At 34.9% G+C, this 21,124-nt stretch overlaps 2 protein-coding genes across 5 annotated transcripts; one reads left to right on the top strand and one right to left on the bottom strand.

The window, feature by feature from the left end:
* Positions 1 to 6,902: 6,902 nt before the first annotated feature.
* Positions 6,903 to 12,137, bottom strand: LOC146906926 (uncharacterized). Its single transcript, XM_085730683.1, has 9 exons — positions 12,071 to 12,137; positions 11,940 to 11,973; positions 10,795 to 11,013; positions 9,926 to 10,107; positions 9,628 to 9,802; positions 9,333 to 9,547; positions 7,875 to 8,000; positions 7,676 to 7,779; positions 6,903 to 7,395 (listed from the first exon to the last, which is right to left on the bottom strand). The coding sequence occupies exons 1-9, from the start codon at positions 12,102 to 12,104 to the stop codon at positions 7,093 to 7,095; spliced, it is 1,392 nt and encodes a 463-aa protein (XP_085586809.1). The 5' UTR covers positions 12,105 to 12,137; the 3' UTR covers positions 6,903 to 7,092.
* Positions 12,138 to 14,930: 2,793 nt separating this feature from the next.
* Positions 14,931 to 18,693, top strand: LOC146906925 (uncharacterized). Of its 4 annotated transcripts, XM_085730686.1 has the most exons (8): positions 14,931 to 15,062; positions 15,266 to 15,344; positions 15,635 to 15,753; positions 15,838 to 16,120; positions 16,418 to 16,479; positions 16,795 to 16,876; positions 18,177 to 18,302; positions 18,389 to 18,693. In XM_085730686.1, the coding sequence occupies exons 2-7, from the start codon at positions 15,296 to 15,298 to the stop codon at positions 18,269 to 18,271; spliced, it is 690 nt and encodes a 229-aa protein (XP_085586812.1). In that variant the 5' UTR covers positions 14,931 to 15,062; positions 15,266 to 15,295; the 3' UTR covers positions 18,272 to 18,302; positions 18,389 to 18,693. The 4 variants fall into 4 exon arrangements, with proteins under 4 accessions (XP_085586812.1, XP_085586810.1, XP_085586811.1 ...); XM_085730684.1 differs by having other exon boundaries at positions 18,177 to 18,693; XM_085730685.1 differs by having other exon boundaries at positions 15,240 to 15,344; positions 18,177 to 18,693.
* Positions 18,694 to 21,124: the final 2,431 nt, after the last annotated feature.

Raw genomic sequence — 21,124 nt, 5'->3', positions numbered from 1 at the left:
CTCGCTTTGAACTCGAATCTGAGGGATTGTTCTATGAGGATATCATCTGGTCCTTCCAAGATGACGCCAGCCCCGCTTCCTTTTAAATTGGAGGAGCCATCGACAGCTAAAAGCCACACAAATGGGGGGCATGCTTGTGTAGGTGATGTGAGCTCTACGACAAAATCCGCTAAAACTTGAGACTTAATACTTCCTCTTGGTACGAACTGAACATCGTACTCTGACAGTTCTATAGACCAAGCGACCATCCGTCCAGCTAGATCTGGCTTTCCGAGGACCTGTTTGATAGGATAATCTGATTTCACCACAATCTTATGACTTTGGAAGTATGGTCGGAGATTCCTCGCCGTAGTTACCACCGCAAGGGCTAGGCGCTCTAACTTCTGATATCGTAATTCAGCGCCCTTGAAAACTCTGCTGACAAAATAGATTGGCTTTTCTCCTGCGTTCGAGTCTTCTACCAGCACTGTGCTCATGGCGTTCTCAGAAATAGCCAAGTACAAGAATAGGATGGCGTTCGGACTTGGTCGTTGAAGGATAGGCGTGCTAGATAAGAACTGTTTGATCTGTTGGAAGGCGTCTTCACATTCTGGCGTCCACTCGAATTTCTCTTTCTTCTTGATGGATGCGAAAAAGGAAAAGGCTTTGTCGCCGACACAAGATAGGAAACGAGATAGCGCTGCTAGTCGTCCTGTTAGCTGCTGGACCTCTTTGATGCTAGAGGGACTCCTCATGTTGATAACCGCCTGACACTTGTCTGGATTTGCTTCTATACCCCGTCTTGTTAAGAGGAATCCCAAAAACTTTCCCGCCTGAACTCCGAAAGAACACTTAGATGGGTTCAACCGAATTCTATACTTTCTTACTTGACCCAAAATTTCTTCCAAGTCGTCGGCATGGCTGCGTCCTTCCTTTGTTTTTGCCACCAGGTCGTCGATGTATACCTCCAGATTTCTTCCTATTTGTTGGGAGAAAGCCATGTCCAGACCTTTGAAAAGTGGCTCCGACTTTTTTGAGGCCGAAGGACATGACTTCGTAGTGGTAGTTCTTCGTATTGGTCATAAATGCAGTCTTGGGAGCATCCAAGGGGTCCATTCTAATTTGATTGTAACCAGAGTAGGCGTCCATGAAACTCAGAGTCTTGTAACCTGAGGCGTTGTCAATTAGATGGTCGATGTTCGGGAGCGGGTAAGGATCCTTAGGGCACGCCATGTTTAGGTTAGTATAGTCCACGCACATTCTCCACTTGCCATTCGCCTTTTTTACGAGAACAGTATTAGCCAACCATGTGGGGTACTTGATTTCGCTAATGAAACGGGCGTCTACTAACTTCTTTACCTCTTCGTCTACGGCTTTCCTTCTTTCTTCGCCCATCTTTCGCTTTCGTTGTACAACTGGTTTTACTCCTGGCTTGATGGATAGGTGGTGGCAAGCGATATCAGGATCCATCCCTGGCATTTCGGACGGATGCCAAGCGAAGAGATCTAGGTTCCTTCGGAGTATACCGATGAGGGCAACTTCTTCTTCTTCACTGAGCGACGTGCCAATCTTCGTCGTTTGATGGGCTTCAGGACCGATGGAGATCTCTTTTAGATCCTCTGTGGGCTCCATTCGTTCTTGTTGGAAATCTTCCCTGGGGTCAAGATCTATCATGTTGACTTCGTGTGCGACTTCATTGGCGGATTTCTTCCGAGTCTTCTGCAGGCGCAAGCTATTGTGGTAGCATTCTCTGGCCAGCTTTTGGTCGCCTTTGATAGTGCCTATCTTTCCGTTATCGAGAGGGTACTTCATGACCAAGAATTTTGTTGATAGGAATCCGCCTAACAGGTTGAACGCGGGACGCCCAATGATGATGTTGTAGGAACTTGGTGAGTTGACTACGAGATACCGTACGCGAACAGTTTTGGCATGAGATCCGTGACCAAACGTTGTCTTAAGAGTAATGTAGCCTCTGACATGGACTTGCTCGCCGGTGAACCCCGCCAATGTGCCTCTGAAAGGTTGCAATTGCTCTGGATCTAACCCCATTCGATCAAACGTGTCGTAGTAAAGGATGTCAGCGGAGCTCCCTGGGTCTATTAGCACCCTCTTTACATCCCATTTGAATATTTGCAGTGTGACCACCATGGGATCGTCGTCATGTGGTACGACGTCTTTGTAGTCCTTCGTAGTAAAGGATACATCAGGTTCGTGCTCTGGAACTTGCTTCTCATATTCTTGGCAGAGCATGACCTGTCTTACATACTTCTTGCGAGATGAGCTTGATTCTCCTCCTCCAGAGAAGCCGCCAGAAATTGTGTTCAATGTGTGCCTCTTTCCTTCTGGCGTCCCCTCCTTCTTGTTTTCCCCCTTGTGCTTGTCTTCATCCCGTCGGTCTTGGGTGTATCCCCTCAGCTTGCCATTTTGTATTAACCTTTCAATTTCGCGGCGCAAATGTATGCACAAATCAGTGTCATGACCCTTTATCCTGTGATACTTGCACCATTTGTCGTTGTCGTCTCCCATGGTGTTGAATCGTGGTGGGGGTGGTTCCCGAATTAGCTTGGTTTCGTAGATTTCCTTCATGATGCGTTCCGGTCTGGTGTTTAGCGGAGTGAAGTTCTCCATGCGTGGTCTGTAGGTATAAGGCGCATAGTTTCGCTTTTCTGCTCTCTGATAGGAGGCGCGGTCCCTGTTTGAAGGTGGTTGGTAAGGTCGCCGTTCCGTATTGGTCGACGCCCGCTCCTTGGCGTCTCTCGCTTTCTTTTCTGCGTTGCTTTCCTCTCCTTTGATATAGCAATCTGCTCTGGCGATTATTTCTTCCATGGAATCAGCAGGTTTTTGAGCTAGTGACTCGTTGAACTAGCCCGCCTGAAGGCCATTCTGAAAAGCGCCCACAAATACTTCCTGCTTAGGATTAACTACCTTTATAGTTGTTTCGTTGAATCTTGCCAGGTAGTCTCTGAGGGATTCGTTGTGCCCCTGTCGCACGTTGAAAAGGCTGGTGGCGGGGACCTTACGGTGGCGACTTGCAGAGAACTGTTGGATAAGTTTTCTTGTCATATCTGGATAACTGAGGATGGAGAAGCGTGGAAGGTTCATGTACCAGCGCAAGGCGGCATCAGAGAAAGTACCGGCCAATAATTTGTATTTGAGGGAATCAGGAGCTCCGACAACGGCCATGCGAGTGTTGAAGGCCGTGACGTGCTCCATGGGATCGCTTTTCCCGTCGAAAACGGAGAGGTGAGGAGGCTTAAAGTTCTCAGGGACTGGTGCGCCCCAAATCTCGGCGGACAGAGGTTGAGGCTCTGGATCATCCATCTCACCATGGTTTGATTCATCTTTTTCTTCTTGCTGTTTCTGTTGCATGGTCTCCATCGAAGCCTGCAGGGCCTCGTTGTGCTCTTTTAGCTGAGCGAGTTGAGTTCGCATGGACTCTAATTCTTCGGCTGTCGCCATGATGAGGCTTTTCTCTAAACCGTACGTGAGGTGCGGTTTAGGTTTGGTTGAAAAAAGGGGTAGGGTTTCCAAATCGTAAGGGAGTTTGACGACTTGGAGGTCTCGTTTTAGGGTTTTCGAATCACGATTCGCGATCCAGAAACATGGTCAAGGTTAGTTTTACCTTTTCCCACAGACGGCGCCAATTGTACTTGCAAAAAGTACGGTAAGGAATACTAGGATTCTAGGGTTTAGGCTGATGATTAGATGATCTGAGACTGCTCTCAAGAGAGGTATTTATAGCCTGCTATGGGCTTGGGCTTTGGTTGCTTGGTTCCCAAGCAACAGGGGTATTTACGTATTTTGGGTGTTTTTAGAGGGTTCTGGAGACTAAGTGAGGCGGCGCCCTCATGGAAGACGCGCCTGGGCCTGGTTAGCCTTTCTGAAGTTGTCCTGGCCCTTCTAGCGGGCGACTTGGCCCTTCAGGAGGGCGCCTAGGCCCTTATGGAGGGCGTCCAGGTCCTTATGGAGGGATTTTGAGCCTTTAGGAATATTATGACGGTCCACAGCCCCCCAAGCACGAGTCTTGGGACAAGGCGAAGTGATGGTGACATAGGACTGGACTTCCCGGAGGTTTTAGCAAGTCTTCTAAGAAGGTTATGACGGTCCATATATATATTGATAAAATATATATGAGTGTATGAACTATATATTAACAAAAATATATCTCACTGTATATAATACATTAATTATGATTTTTCACAAGATGTTTATTAGTATTTTTCACACTAAAACATATTAGTAAATAAAAACTATGATTATTTTTATTTATTAGCTTTTTTAATATCGTCAATACTAAAATTTAATATATATTTGTTCATATTAACATTTAATTATTTTACAAGTTTTTATTACTACCGATCAATATATACATTATTATGCTTTAAATACTTTACATATTTTCACTATAGACAAAAAAAATACTATGTCAAGCACAGCCAAGACAAGACATGCGGCGGAGCCGCGGCCATACTGCGCGGCGAAGCCGCGCTACCCGTGCTTAGCACGGGTATATCGACTAGTTTTAATTGAAGTTAAATGATACAAGAGATAACTCTTTCTTCTTGTGAGTTGATTTTAGCAACAAAAAATTATAATGGTCCCAGAATTAAGAGAGAAGAAGACAATTTAATTTTAATATTCCTTAGTTTCTTTATTCATTTTTTTTTACCAACGTATGAAAATACAAATCCATAAATGCAAGGTCTCAGAATTACAAAAAAAAAAAGATAAAATTATTAGATGCCAACAAAAAATTTAAATGGCAACCCATGGAATACTCTAGCATAAGGTATATTGCATACATCTTTTGCTAGTGTAAGAACTTATTCTTCCTTGTATGGCGCTTGTGTAATATCTTGGGTTTCATACTCATATAATATCTGGCATTGGTCCTCTTCAAAAAAATGTATCTGGCCAATTTGGTACCAGTTTTGGATAGTAAACCCTTGTGCATTTGTTGTTAATACACTTATAAATAAAATCATGTACATTTAATTTGAAAACTCTTGGACAATCACCATCGTCTTCGCATCCTTTTTTTGTTGTAATGAAAAAGAAAATAAAAAATGTTAATAAAATGAGATAAAAAGATTGTGTATGAACTACAAAGTAATTAAGCAAAATTGAAAAGAGTGAAAATATGGCTTACCGTCAACTTCCTTTGCAACAAGAAACAAGGAAAGAAATAAAATCATAATATAAAAAAACTTTAGAGTTTTAGCCATATTCTTTTTTCTCTTTGCATTTGACAAATGGAATATGAGTTGATCTTTATATAAATCTGATGCAATGCTAAAACTAATTTAATATTTTTATAGCTTAAGTATATTAAAGTATCATGTTTGTCTCTTTAGCACATTTAATAGATATCTCTTAAGTAGATCAATGTATTGTATTTAATAGATATCTCTTAACGCACTTCGTAAGGTAGCGTAAAAAGCTTACTAATCCTTAGTAAGCATTTTGTATTTTAATGGATCTAACTTTAATATATCATTTTTCATCATAAACGCACCAAGTAACTTCCATAATATCGAGGCAAAATTATTTTTTAAAGGAAACTTATAATTAGAGTCGAAGGGGCTAATATACAAGAAATTATTAAAATTAATCAAAAAATTAGTTAGATCATCCCCACATATTCATATCATTATAATGTTACTAAAAACGAGATAAAGGATTGTCCAAGAACTACAAAGTGATCATCCTATCCTATCCTATATGTATAAAAGGGATCACATTAGGGGTACCTATTAGGTTACTCTTTCAAATTTTCCAATCTCAATATTTTTGCGTATATATTCGTGTGGTTGCAAATTTTCATGTTCCAAAAATAATTATTTTTAGCAGTCTTTCATTCAGTTATTGCAATTTTTTGAAAAAAAAATACATGAGATTTGTTTTAAAACTACATAAAATAAGTTGTGGTTTTGAGTAATTTTTTATTTGAGAGATTGAGTAATGTTTTTTTAAATTTTGAATAAACGCCACTGTCACACCTCCTCTGATTTAATGAAAGGAAATTACCCATTGCTCTATCAAGAAAAATGATCTTGGTATTTCAATTTGAGAACCTCCATACATGCATCTATTTTTTTAAAGAAGAAATAACATGTATTACTCCCTCCGTCCCGGAATATCTGACCCATTTTCTAAAGAAAAGTGTCCCAAAATAACTGAGTCATTTCAATTTTCAATACAACTTTCATCATTTCCAATACAATATAACTCTAATTAATACTACTTTCATCATTCCCAATACAATATATTCCACTTTCCCCTTTATTTATACATTTTTCATTTTTCTTAATCTGTGTGAAAAACCAAACTGGCTCAGATAAAACGGGACGGAGGGAGCAGTTGGTATGGACATTTGTGGATAACATGTGAAATTGGGGTTCAAAGCTGGAACATTTCACTTATTTATTGGTGAATATCTAGTTAAGCATAAAGACAGTAAAATTTTAGTCAAGGAGTGAGATACGAAAGATAGAATAAAAAAATATTTCCACGAATTATTTAATCAAGGTATAAAATTACTCCAACTCTAATGAGCTAGACATAGAGGAGATCAAAATATACCATTTATCATAAAAACAATGTCCTAAAATATATTGTTATAATTTAATATAATACACATAATGGTTTGCAAATGTACTCATCATTGTTATAATGTAAATGGTATGAATAAAAGATATTTTCAACAAATAACTACTTTTAGTTGGCCCTAGTAAGTTCTTTCAAAAAAAAAAAAGTTGGCCCTAGTAAGTACTGGTAACCAAGGAGTCCTACAATCCACCATCACTCTCATATACTCAGTTAACTATGTAACCCAGTTCTTTAAAAGGCGTGTCATTAAGTAAAATTCCTAAAGAACTTACCTAATAAGAAAAAGTTAATTGAGAAGTAATGTACTGCAAACATTTTTCTAAAAAGACTTTCTACTTTGGATTTCAACCGTGTACAGAACTACCAAAGCAAGGAACAAAAGTGATAGATCACACATGCTGCAGTGTTGTCAATTCAATGGTAACCAAGTACTCCTAATTACAACTCTTTTCACCTAGCTCCATAACAGAGATCATATACTAGTTATATCAGCAATACTCTCAGCTACCATATGTGCCGAATTTTATGCCACTCTATCTTGGCTTCCTTTTTAGGAACTTTCAGTTTTGGACGCTTTATCTTGGGTTCCCTTTTGGGAACTTCCAGATTTGGACACTCTATCTTGGGTTCATTTATAGGACCTTCCACATTTGGACGCGTGTCGTGAACTTCTCTACTGCAAGTGTGCGGTTGAGGTGCGTTCTGTTGAGCGACATAAGTGATGGAGTTGTTTTGTTTCAAGCCAATGACAAATCCTATTGCTAGTATCAGCAAAATCATGAATAGGAATAGAGATATTTTATGAACCTGCAAGCATGAACAATTAAAAAAATCAATGAGGTTTTGTTATAATGCGCCTTTAGTCACTGTTTGAGAAATAAAAAATCGAGATAGAGTGTTTGATTTGGTGATCTCGATTATAAGCAAAAAATGTAGTTTGATGGTCCAAAATATAAGCAAATTTTACTACTTTCACAATACTTGTAGCTATGATATATAAACTTTCACCCATTGCACTCAGTTATATCAACTTCAAAATGCTTTTGTTATCAGCTTGTAACTATAAATTTAAGGAAATAGCGCAAACCTTATTCATAACATTGCTTTTCTGAGGAAAGTTTCTGTCAGCATGCTCAAGAGTATATCTTAACATTCCAACTACGGCAGATTCAGTCACTAGGTCATCACAGTCTGAAGGATAATTAAGAAATTGTTAAATTCGTATCAACTTAATGATATAAAAGAATGTTCAATGAAAGGGATGGTGACATAAGTTGAAAGGCTACCTGGGATGTCAAAAATTTGCTCTGTCGGTGGAATTCCCAATAACTCCCCCAAATATACACGGACACGAGCTCGGTCAGAGAGTGATAGGAGATCGCCATGAGTTAAAACAAGTACAGGTTTGTCATCTGCAAGCAATAAAAATAAACTATCAGATTGACAACTATTATGAACACATGCAAGAGGAATGAGAGATTGATATAAACAAAATAACGAAATAAATAAAATAAAAAACCCTTCATACAAACTTCTGAATTTTCTGAATGTATCCTTTTTACTATTTCTCCCAATTTATCTAATTGAGTCTCTTCTAACTAAACACCGTTGATGAAAGGAACAGAAACATTGTAGCCTTCCAAGTCCCAGAAACTATTTTTGCGGCATAGACATTGAAATAATTGAAAGAAGGGAGATGAAACTAAAAAGCAGCCACACCGGAATTGTTTACATTTATATAGGATTTAGAATATTCATGTCAAAGAAACTGGTTTCAAACCAAAATTCACTCTATTATCGGTATAAACTGACATCAATAACAGAAAGCAGTGATTTACAGTATAACTATCGAAAGGAAATGAAATGAGAAAGATAGAAATACAGGGTTTTCAAGGGCCCTGCTATCCCATCCCAACATTCTGTTAATTAAACGTGTAGTCAATATTTTCTCTTTCACATTTTTCAGGCATGGTGCCTAATACATACATATACATTAAATCATACACATGCAGTTGTATTATACATATTAAACCTGATACACTTTCAACATGCATTATCAAAATTATCTCAAATAGTAGCACCTAAAAGGAAATAACACAAGTGTATGGATATAACAACCCACATTGTCACAATGACTGTTAAAAACTTTCATGAAGAATGGAACTAAAATATGTTTGACATATCAGAGTGTCCGAATACAAGGTAGGATAGTTTGTATTTCCTAAACCTGCAGCATTTAATGATTGGAATGTAATCACCAGCATATCAAAAGGCCTTATAAATCACCGTTCAACGTTAACACTAAGATCCAAGCATAGGTCAATTATACAACAGATCATGTCATGAAGAATATGACTTACCAATTACGTAGCATCCAAACTAATAAGATTTTAGATTACTAAAGACCGTATCATCACAGTATTTAGCCTCAACTATTGGTGGAATGACATAAATGTACTTGCATCAATTCTCTTTTATCACAGAATTGTGTTTTTATATTAAACGTTGTATTTTAGGCACGCCATTCCTATAACTTTAATTTAAAAGTTGTCGTATCCCTCCATATGTGTCACATTATATCTGTTCTTTTTAGTGCACAATGTTAAGCTAACTAGTTATCATAAAATAAACGGAAACATAAACTCTATGCACACACATGCAAATGAAAAAGAAAAAAGTGGAAACATTTTTGTGATTCTATCAGATTTATAAGAAGAAAACACAAAAGCTTGTCCAGAAAATACCTTTAAAAGACAGGAATGGGCAATTGAAAGTAGAAACAATTTGTTGAATATACCGTGCCTCCAAAGCACCACCAGAATTTTCAATCACATTCAGAACCGAAACACCATTAAGGACACATATAACATAATTAACTTTTCTTCGTTTACTGGAAAAGAAACCTTTCTTGTCACCTTTAAGCTTCAAATTTTTACTCAGTCTCTTATTATCCATACCCCTGATAGAGAATTTGTAAAATGTGATGTAAATATTAACATATGAGAATATTTTGAATGTTAAGTACTTAAATATATAAACCTGGCAACAAGCTCTCCATGACGAACACCTTTTGTCATCCAATTCTTGAGCATTTTATTATTCTCACGAGAATCATCCGACAAACTACGTGTATCATACATACAGATAGAATTTGAGTCTCTTGGAATCATATACTCACGAAGGAAGTATGTTCCACTCCCTCCAAGTGAATTATCTGCCATCAAAAGATAAATGTAATGGATACTCCTTAGGTCAATGAACAAAGATATATAGATGGAAGGAAATCACTTCCTAATTATTCAAGTTAATATCAAAGTTAAAGTTCTAAAAACCGTACATGATACTTGTGCTCTTGCAGGTGCAAATTTGTCGTCATCAAACACTTTTGAGATTCTATTTATCAAAGTGCTTTTCCCAGATCCACTTGGACCAACCAGTATGAGGCATGTTGTCTCTGGTACATCATAATCACATAGCTTTAAGCCTTTAGCCTTTTCAGTCCATGTTCCAGGCCTATAGCTGTGACAATCAAACCACACGATAAACTTCATATTCTGATTTGCAATTCCACATGCTCACATACAAAATTTGAAATTTGATTTCAGAATGAACATGAACTACACACCATAATTTCAATTACACACTGAAAGATAACATGTTTTCATCCAATGAAGCATGTAAGGGTACGAAAGAAGAATGTGCCAATGTGGCAGTAACATTCACTATGGAACAGAGTCGGTAGCGAAAAAATAAGTCATCAAAACTAATCTAGGGTCTGTTTTTTATTATTCTGTTTTCATTTTTTTCCCCTGTAATACTATTTCCATGACAATAAAAGAAAAAAAAAAAGTTCACATAGCTGATGAATTGTTTCAAAGCTTTTTCTTACATAAATCAAGGCAAATAAACAACCTGAAATTCATGTTTTTGACCTGAGTCCTAAATTCATTTTTTCAATTAATTTTAAAACAGAACAAATTTATGATTTTCAATTCCTTCACTTTGACTAGACCGTTTTTATTTTATTTTTCTATTTTCTTTAGTTAACTAATCAGAGATCAAATTTCCTCAGATAATAATATACCCTTTCAATGTTTGAAAGCTGAATATCAAAACAACTAAAAAACCTTTGAAGCTTTCGCTTAATATTAAGACATATATGGTTAAGTAAATTAAAACAAATGAAATTTGAGTTCAAATCAACACCTCAAGATTTTTTCTTTGGTTTCTTTCAAATCCTTGCTATCAATCTTCAATTCATCATAACTTTGCAGGATTTCTTGGTAGATACCAAGTCTCTTCCTTTCACCAACAACAGAATCAGTAGCAGAAGAAGTCGCCACACTTTCTTCACTAACGTCTCCGAAATCTAATTCATTCTTCTCATTCACATTATTGTCTTTATCCTGCAAACCTCGACTATCCCTGAAACATTATAAATCATCATCAAGTTATTGTTCGAATGCTAATGTCAACTATAGGATCAAGAAATAAAGGATTCAACTTCAACTCTAGAACCTTAAAAGCACTGATCCTACAAAACATGTTTCACATAATTTCTCTTAAAAGCCAAAATGCCATGCATTATATCAACACTAAGTTTCTGTTAGGTTTCCCAATTGCTACCCACAGACTCACGCTTCCGATGCGTTTCCACAGCAAAATCCTGAAGCTACAAATTGAAGCGTCTGATTTTCGTGCATTCGATGGGAAAACCAACATCAACATGGTTCCAAACGTATACTAAAGTTTAGACTAGCTTCTTGCTTAAGGGAGGTTTGCAATAAAAATAGGTTTAGGGTTATTAAGTTGAGGAAAAGTCCATAAGTGCTTGTTCAGAAGCAAAAGCTAATTTCAAGTTATACAACAAGTACAATAAATTTTAGTTAGAAAATTGTTAATTATAGTAAGATACTATTAATAATTAATATATCTTTTTTGATAAGTGCTTGTTCAGCATCAGAAGTTTATCCAAACTAAGAATATAAAAGCCAGCCAGTAGCAAAAAATCTTAAAAAATGTTAATATATACATTAAAAAACAGAAATAGGTAATTCCCTCCAAATACAATCTATTTTTGCACAAATTTATTTGGTTGAAAGCACGGACACTCCTCAGATTAGCCGTGTCTCGGTGTCAGACACGACACCGACACGGACACCCATAATTATATTGAATCTTATGATTTTTTCAAATTATCAGATGATTTTTTCAAATTATAAGCGGTGTCAGTGTCCGTGTCATATTCGGTGTCGGTGTCTAGTTTCTGTACTTGATAGGTTGAAAATATTTTTGGAAAAAGAAAGGAATTGAAACAAGAAGAATAAATTATAAGCAGTGATGATATATACCTGGGAGTGGGTGGAGAAGAAGGAAAGTGAAAATCTTCATGGAGAGTATATGATTAATCATTAGGTCAAACACAAGAATTCATCAAAGAGGAAAGAAAAAAAGAAAAGAAAAGAGAAAGAAAAACAAATACCAGTATGGTTAGAATCAGTGGAACCACCGCCCATGATGAATGATGATGATGATGATTGCGTTGCGTTCTATTTTGAACTGAATTCAATGGGTTTTGTAGTGAAATGAGATAACTTTCAAGCTAAGTTAAGAACGAACAAAAAAATGAGGATTCTGTTTGTGATCGTGGCGATAGTGACGTCTCAAATATCAACAAACCGATAACTCTTTTTTATTTTTTGGATAATAGTCATTTTGTCGTGAATGTCCAACCAGAAACACAATAGTCCTTTATCAAAACTTCAAAACAATACAAGATTATACACTTCCGGTTAAAATAATCTTTGAATTTAAAATAGTTCTTTAAATCTTTTAGGGTTAATTAAGTTTTTAGTCCCTATAAATATTCACAGTTTTGTTTTTAGTCCCTACAAAATAAAATCACACTTTTTAGTCCCTGTGACATTTTCCTTAAGCATTTTAGGGACTAAAAATGCTGATGGAAAAATTTTATAGGGACTAAAAATGCTGATGAAAAATTTTATAGGGACTAAAAATGTTGATGGAAAATTTTATAGGGACTAAAAAGTGTGATTTTATTTTGTAGGGACTAAAAACAAAATTTTGAATATTTATAGGGACTATTTACTTAATTAACCCAATCTTTTAATATAGAGACCAATCATATATGTCAGTAACGTAAGCAAGTATACTTAGGACTAAAATGACACTATTAACGAGACATTTTAACTAGACTATTTTGTCTAAACATAGTGTATAATGGCTATTCGTTAAATGACTATTACCTCTTAAAAATATATGCAATATTTTATCAATTAAAGATGTGTATACTACCAACACTATTTTCTTAATATGTACTCTTTTGTTGGATGAAACACGTGTAAGTTTCACACTTTAAAAATGGATCTCACATAAAGTAGTCATGAACACCACATAAATTTTATTTAATAAAAAATGTGTGTTAGAGGAAGTATCTCACAAAGAATGTTTCTAGAATTTCTCTTAGGTAAAACTTGGCCAAAATTTGTGTGGAGAATATGAAATCAAAAAATGGGTAAACTATGGGTCAAAATCACTCTAATGAATTATGGGGTTCAAATGTAACGGAGTCACGTGAGGACATGGGATGACCATGGCCTCCCCTGGGAAATTACCAAAATACCCCTGGGTTAATATGAGATTTACAACCATGCCATCCCACCTTTCTTTGAAACGGTTCTGTTTAGTAAAAATAGCGGATAGCTGATGAGCTAGTTTATAACTGATAGCTTATACCTGATGACTGATAACTTATAGATGATAGCTGATGACTTATAGCTGATAAGCTAGCTGAACTGTTTGGTAAAATTAGCGGTTCAACTAATTGATAAATGTAAAATGACATAAAAGGACACTCCTAATTTATAATAAAATTAACATCTATTAAGTATTTAAAAATGAGGTTTGCTAGGATACACCCACTAGTTTTTATTAAGGTATGTTTTAGCCATAGTTTTCAGACTCGGCTCGGTCATCGACTCGGCGAGGGTACTGGGTCACTGGGTCAATGGTCGAACCACTGGGTCGTTGGTTGAACCGCATGACTGAATCGGAACCACTCGGATGACTCGGTTAGATAACTCGGTCCTTAGATTAAATTTATATAGTTATTTAACCGGATTAACTCGGATTGAATCGGTGACTCGGTCACTTTAAAAACTAAAATAATGACCCCTGTAAAATAAGATAAAAACTATCCAACAATAATAATTTCATAGGCTAATTGCTCAAATTCAAAACATAGTCATAACTCAAAATACATCTTGGTAGTAAAAATCCAAATAGATCCGAAAAAAGTATGATTCCAATTCCAACATAAATTCAAATAAGAGATTGCCCCAGTTGTAAAAATCCAAAAAGATCCAAAGAAAGTATAATTCCAACACAAGTATTATCATCAATAACATTTAATTCCAAGGAGTCAAGATTGATTGAGCAAAACGACGTCGTTTCAGACTTTAAGTTAAGCAAAAAAAAAAAAGCAAAAAAAAAAAAAGCAAAAAACCGGTCTGACCCATGACTCGGCCGAGTCACCGGTTTTTACCGGTTTTGACCGGGTTTGACCGAGTTAATTGCATGGCCGATCCAAATGTTGGCTCGAACCGGCTTACCCACCGGTTCACGGTCCGACCGGCCGGTCCGAGCCGAGTCTGAAAACTATGGTTTTAGCAAATATATAACTAAAAAGTTGTTAAATACACCTTAAGGTGAATGTTGCTAAAACACTCATTCTAAAAAAATAAGTGGATGTATGTTAGCAACTCCTATAGACATTTGCTAGAATACACCCACCTATTTTTTAGAAGGTGTGTTTTAGCAAGTTATAACTAAAAAGTAGTTAAATACACCCTAAGGTGTAGCTTGCTAAAACGCTCCACATAAAAACTACTGGGTGTGTTCTAGCAAATCCCTTTAAAAATTTAGTAATTTTAATTGATTAATTTAATATAACATTTTAAATATTTATTAATATATCTTTTATTTTATGTATCAATATGCTATATAAAATAATTAAACATAATGATAAAATACAATGAGTGAAAGATTCAGACCTAACAAAAAAATAAAACAATTGTGAAAGTACTTCAAAAAAAAAATAAACAAAATAAATGCCACTATAAAATATAAAGACTCAAGACGTTAAAAAAAATGACAATGGTATAAAGAATAGACGTGACAAATTGTACTAAAATATACTTAAAAAAAAAATTGTATCAAAAAATAGGCAAAACAATCGTAAAAGAAAAAAAAAATCTCTCAAAAAAAAAATCGTAAAAGAAAAAAAAAAAGACTTAAGAGTAACACTGATCTCATTCAATGTTGCAATAAACACTCTCACTCTTACTCTTACTCTTACTTTCTCTCTCTTTCTCTTTCAATCTTTGAGGGTTTCGATTTTTTCCCTTGAAGAAGAAGAAGAACATCAGAAACACCAACTTAGGAAAATTTGTTGGGTATGTTCTTTCTCTTTCTCCTATTCTTTTTATTTGATTTCTAGGGTTCAGATCTGTTTTGATTGAATTATGGTTTCTATCAAATTTTTCAATCTCCATCTTACTTAGATCCCAATTTTTATGTTTCGATCAATATTTTTCGTTTCATAATTTTTAATTTTGTTGGGTTTATGATAGGGTTTCGATTTTGTATTCAATTTTAGGTTTCCGGCGGGAGACCAATACGGCCGTAGATGGCGGATCCCTACTATCCTTACCCAACTCCCGCACCTTCTGACGGAGGTATTCCCTCTTCTCTATTTTTTTCTCCTTAATTCTTATTAATCTTAATCACTCCCATCCAATCCCCAACATCTTAATAACAGAGACTAAATTGACGGACTTTATACACTTTAGGAACACTTATTATATTTATACAGTTTAGAGACTAAATTGATGAGTGAGTGATAGTTGAAGGACTAAATTGATGATTTATTCGAAGTTATATTAGCCGATAGTAGTAACATTATGTTTATTGCCTTTCAAATGATCACAAAACTCATGTTTGGACTGTTTCTTTCTGGTTGTGACAGCAAGTTTTGCCAGAAGTAGTTATGCAGGTTACATTCCATCCGAGGCACCGTCATTGGCTTCTCCTCTTCCTAAATCCACTGATTTTCCGGGTTATGGATCAGATTACCTGAATAAAGATGTAAACTTTTAATCACTGTTGATTGTTTTTAAATGGAATTGTAGATTTTTTAGTTTTTTGGCTATTCATGTTGACCATCTGCAGGTGAGTTTGTTTCGGATGGAGCCATATGGTGTTGATGATACAAGGGGATCTAGAGTTCACTCCGAACATAACGCGACAAGTTATAATCCTATTGAAGATGTAGATTTAAGTGCAAAGAGAGATACTCTGTCGGACGTTAATCCAGGTGTTCCTGATCCAATTGCAAATAATGAAAGATCAATCTCTAAAAGCAGTCACGATGCCCTACCAGTTTCAGCTGCGGAATCAAACATTTTGTTTGTGGGTGGGCTTCCAAAAGACTGCACTAGAAGGGAAGTAGGGCGTATCCTTTGCCACTTATATGTCTGCTTGTATGCTTTGGTATATCTGTTTTTTTATTTTCAAGTGTGGATAATAATGCATAGGAAGACATTGTTTTCAAATTTTAAATTTTGTAGGAATTTTAGTTTTTACTGAATGAATCCTATTTAACTGTTTTTTATTTCAACTTAAGCAAAAACTGTATGCACGATAATTTGCATTTTAACAGTTTATGGAAATGAAAATACTTGGTGTCTAAATAACATTAAGTGTATTTCAATGTTCTGTTGATATATGAATTCTTGACCTATCCCCATAGATCTTTTCCGTCCCTTTATTGGCTATAAAGATATCAAGGTTGTTCACAAGGAGCCAAGACGAGTAAGTGTGTTGATTAAGAATTTCATTTCATGCTGATTATTTTGGAAAATTCCAATATTGTACAATCCATCTAACACTATTATAGTTTTCTCTGGAAAAGAAAAGAAATAATGAATATATATTAGATTTGATCTGATTATTGTGTGTTTTTAAGCTTTGTAATATTGCTTCCACTCCTGTTTTGCCATTCCTCTAGTAATAAATTTGCTAATATTATTAAACATGTTTAATGTAGAATGTTTATATACACCATTTCATTTTGCTGGATTTACTATGGATATTTAATTGTTGTTTAAACCACCAACCCTGCTGCAGAGTGGTGACAAGGCTATGATTTTTTGTTTTGTGGAGTTTACTGAACCCAAATGTGCTCTCACTGCCATGGAAGCTCTGCAAGGTAAATGCTTCTTCTTTTTTTGTCAATATAATTGAGTTTGATGTCTACCCACAAGGTCATCAGGAAAATAGATCTAATCATTGGTACATCATAGGGATTTGTCTGAAAATTAAGAAATATAGAAGACCTCCAAATAATGTGAGATCTGATTGTGATAGATGTGTATCAAACTATAGACCACTGACACTTATGTTTACCAGTTTCTAAGTACCACTGCAATACAACCGGTACAAATCAAACTCGATATGGTACTAACTTAAGAAGACTCCTAACAAATAGATAATCTTATTATTCTGATGATTTAACTCTTTAAGAATCTAGGTTCTAGCAACTTGTATTGAAGATATGCTGATGTGTAACCTGAAATGTGAACTTGTCCTTGCCACCTGTCAAAACATCCGACATGTCAAGTGATATGCGATGCATCATCTTACTCTCCCCGCTCTCCGCCAACCCTAGGCTCTGGCCTCATCCACTTCCTTACTCCCGCCACCCCTACTCCCATCGTCCAAAACTTTTTGTTCATGCGTGTTTAAACGTGAGATAATAAGATCCACCACTTGATTTTGGCACTTTCATTTCAATAATCTATCACTTTTGTAGTGTTACTGTTTATTAATGGGCTATAGTATTTTATTACCTTATATAAGAAAATCGTGTACGAAATATGCAAACATGGTAAAATGTGTTTCCCATGAGATTTCAGTCCTGTACATAAACTGCAATACTGATCTGCAATCAGTTACTAAAACAATTTGTTTCTGGACATGAACTCAGAAGTGCTACAGAACCGGTTCTGGACACATTGAGAGGGTGAATAAAAGCTGCTATTGTAGTCTTTTTTTTTGTTGCAATAACAGTGATACTTTCGGGTTTGTTATTAACTGAAAGTGTTTCCTTTATGATGTAGTGTTTCCTTCGTATGAGAGACCGGGTAAGATTGAGTGAGGGTTGGGGGGAGTAGGGGAGGGGAAGAGGGACATGGTTGGGAGAGGAGAGACGGGGAGAACTGATTGAGTTGGTATATTGACTGACAAATGGGATAAATTTTGGGCATGTGTCGACTGCAAGTTGATAGGGCTACTTGTCAGATGTCACTACTTAACATAGAATTTAACAGCAAGACCAATACATCTAACAAAGATATACTAAGGGATGTTTTTGAAAAATATATTGGTAAAATAAAAAAATGGTATATTTAGAGAGACAAAAATGTTATGTAAGCCAAATTTATACCAGTAGATGCGTAGTCATGTTATGAATGTGTGGAAAATACATAATCATGTGCAACTTTATGCAGGCTACAAGTTTGATGATAAAAAGCCCGATTCACCAACCTTAAAAATCAAGTTTGCGCACTTTCCTTTCCGCCCACCAACTGATGATGGACAATAAGCATATTATTATGACAGACTCATGCTGACTGGTATTGTATTTCTTTGTTGCGAAGTTTGATGCTACTCAGATGAACTCTATCTGATGGAGAATTTGCTTTTGGATTCAAAATTTTAGGCGAGGCCTGGCTGTTAAATGTAGAGTTTTTTTGTTAGAAATTTCATGATCTTGGGAAATTAGGCTGTGGCTTTGTACCATTGAGTTTTGATCCGTCATAAATCCCACAGCATTAGGAGTTTGCCGCCCTTTCTTCCTCAAGCAGCAGGAGTTGTGTATTATAAAATAAAATGTTCAGTTGTTATTTTAATGTGTTCAGGCATCATATTTGACATTAGATACCACAGGCAATACGGCAACACACGTTCATTGTTGTTTTGGTAGAGCTATATAAATTCTTTAGTGCTCGCCTCTATTGAGTAGTATCCAGGTTCTCTCGTGTTTTAATTTTTTTTTTGAAAGATTAATTCAAGGTATTTTTGGACACAACTGTGAAGATTAATTCCTCACTAGAATTTATGTAATGGACCCTGCAATTGATGAATGTGTTGCGTTCTGTTTTCAACTGAATTCAATGGGTTTTGTAGTGAACTGAGATAACTTTCAAGCTAAGTTAAGAACAACAAGAAAATTAGGAATCTGTTTGTGATCGTGACGTCAACCAAATAGTAAGTTTTTTTTTTTTGGATAATAGTCATTTTGTCGTGAAGTCCAACGAGGAAACACAATAGTATTTTATAAAAAATTCAAAGCAATATTTGATTATGCATTTTCTTGGTTAAAATAATCTCTCGATTTAAAATAGTAATTTAATGCTGATATTAACTCTTTTAATATTGAGACCTATAATAATTCAGTAACTGAGTATTTATAATGACTGATATGATAATAAGTAACTATATTAAAGGGTTGAAATGACACTATTATTGAGATATTTTAATTAACTAGACTATTTTGACAATCAATGACCATTTTAAAATTTTGATACATGAAGAGATTATTGTGGCTATTCGTTAAATGACTATTACCTCTTAAAAATATATGACAATATTGTATCAATTAAAGATGTGTATGCTATCAACACTCTTTTTTTAATACTCTCACTCAATTGTTAGATGAAACACATAAGTTTCACGCTTTCAAAATGGATCTCACATAAAATGATCATGAACACCACATGAATATTATTTAATCAAGGAGTGCGTGTTAGAGGAAGTGTCCGACAAAGAATCTTTGGGTCAGAATCAAACAATTAAAAACTAAGGGGCCAAAAATCACTCTAATGAATTACGGGGTTCAAAATCAAACAATTAAAAACTAAGGGGCCAAAAATACAATTTGATATTTTTGATAATATCTTTTTGAGGTAAATAATGATATTTGTAGAACCATTTGATGACAACGTTTGTAACAACTTTCTTTTTCTATTTTTTTATTGGTCAAAAACAACAAAGAGAGAAAAATGAAGACAAGGAATAAGAACGTTATGTGAATATGAAAGAGATAATTGTACACATATCATTTCGTATTTTAAATTCCAAAATAGTCTATTCAATTAAACACAAACTTTCTCATAAAAATATCAAGAAAGAAGTCAACACTTCCCAATTTTTTTTTCTTCTATTCATCTCAAACTAGTAAAAGACTCGTAAGATAGAGAAAAATAATTACATAATTATATCATGAAATATTTAAAGATATCAAATAAAATTACTTTGGTATCATATAAATAGCAAAAAACCGCATTCATTGACAAAACTTGAAATATGAAATATGATATATGGTAAATATTACACATGCGTTCGAACAAATTTGTTAATTTATAGTTGTTATATAAGGTGAAATTATCTTTCAAAAAAAAAAATATATATAAGGTGAAATTATAAAATGGAAAAATTTGAGTAGATTTTAAATACCAATATTAATGTAGTAATTCTTTTTTTGGTTACATATTAATGTAGTAATTCCATAAAATATATGTTCATCTATGTACGTAAATATGTAAATCCGTTAATTAATATATTTAAATATTTTAATTTTTAAAATAGACAGTAGACAATTTACTCACCAAAAATCTTCTTCTTCTTTTTTTTTTTTTAAATTGAACAGTACTTTCTTTTTGAAGGAAATTTGAATTGTACTTCTTATCCATCTGATCATTCTTATCAATAATGTATAGAAGGTTGAATTTACCCCAACAAATTCATATCCTTATCTTTTAAATTGACACCTTTCACAAAATTGTTGTGAACATTCACGTAGCCAAATTTCAGATGAGCATTGACCTGCAATTATAAGTCACCCTATCTATTCCTCTGGATGACGGATCAAGATTGACTAATTTTTAACTTTAGTAATTTAACTAACTTTGTTTATATTTATCTATTCTTCGATTATTCTTTCCCATCTAAATAATTTTTTTTTTGAGAGAAGTCTAAATAATTTATTTTAACTAGAACATCGACCCGTGCTATCGCACGGGTCATATCGAAGGTAATATTTGACAGTAACATGCAACAAAATAGTTTAGTTGAATGTCATAATTGTTCTAATTAAATTCATAATATTAATTATCATAGACATTGGTACTGTACCATATCATATTATGTCCATGACATCGACTTTGATATTGTAACATGACATCGACCCGACACAGATTTTGATCTTTTAATTGAAATGAACAATAAATGCGATTATCATTGAAATTAGGAACATAATTTGACTAACATAATAGCGAGACGAGTTCAGCTTTAAGTAATAGCGAGACGGGTTAAGCTTTATTAATAAGAGATAGGGTTAATATAGTAAAATTAAGCAGAGAAATTAGGGTAAATCTAGGGCAAAATATTGCTTACG

Source organism: Medicago sativa, chromosome 7 (genome assembly GCF_051527215.1).
Source record: "Medicago sativa cultivar Bolivia chromosome 7, Bolivia_mono, whole genome shotgun sequence".
NCBI lineage: Eukaryota > Viridiplantae > Streptophyta > Magnoliopsida > Fabales > Fabaceae > Medicago > Medicago sativa.
The sequence above is the reverse complement of the archived record's forward strand: the minus strand, read 5'-3'. Positions and strand labels throughout refer to the sequence as shown.

Excerpts from the sequence above, each read along its gene's own strand:
- LOC146906926 (XM_085730683.1), bottom strand. The coding sequence starts at position 12,104 with ATGGGCGGTGGTTCCACTGATTCTAACCATACTG. Across the intron at positions 11,974-12,070 it reads CACTGATTCTAACCATACTG|ATTTTCACTTTCCTTCTTCT; the intron begins GTATTTGTTTTT and ends CTCTCCATGAAG. Across the intron at positions 10,108-10,794 it reads ACCAAAGAAAAAATCTTGAG|CTATAGGCCTGGAACATGGA; the intron begins GTGTTGATTTGA and ends TGATTGTCACAG.
- LOC146906925 (XM_085730686.1), top strand. The coding sequence starts at position 15,296 with ATGGCGGATCCCTACTATCCTTACCCAACTCCCGCACCTTCTGACGGA. Across the intron at positions 15,345-15,634 it reads TCCCGCACCTTCTGACGGAG|CAAGTTTTGCCAGAAGTAGT; the intron begins GTATTCCCTCTT and ends TGGTTGTGACAG. Across the intron at positions 16,480-16,794 it reads TTCACAAGGAGCCAAGACGA|AGTGGTGACAAGGCTATGAT; the intron begins GTAAGTGTGTTG and ends ACCCTGCTGCAG.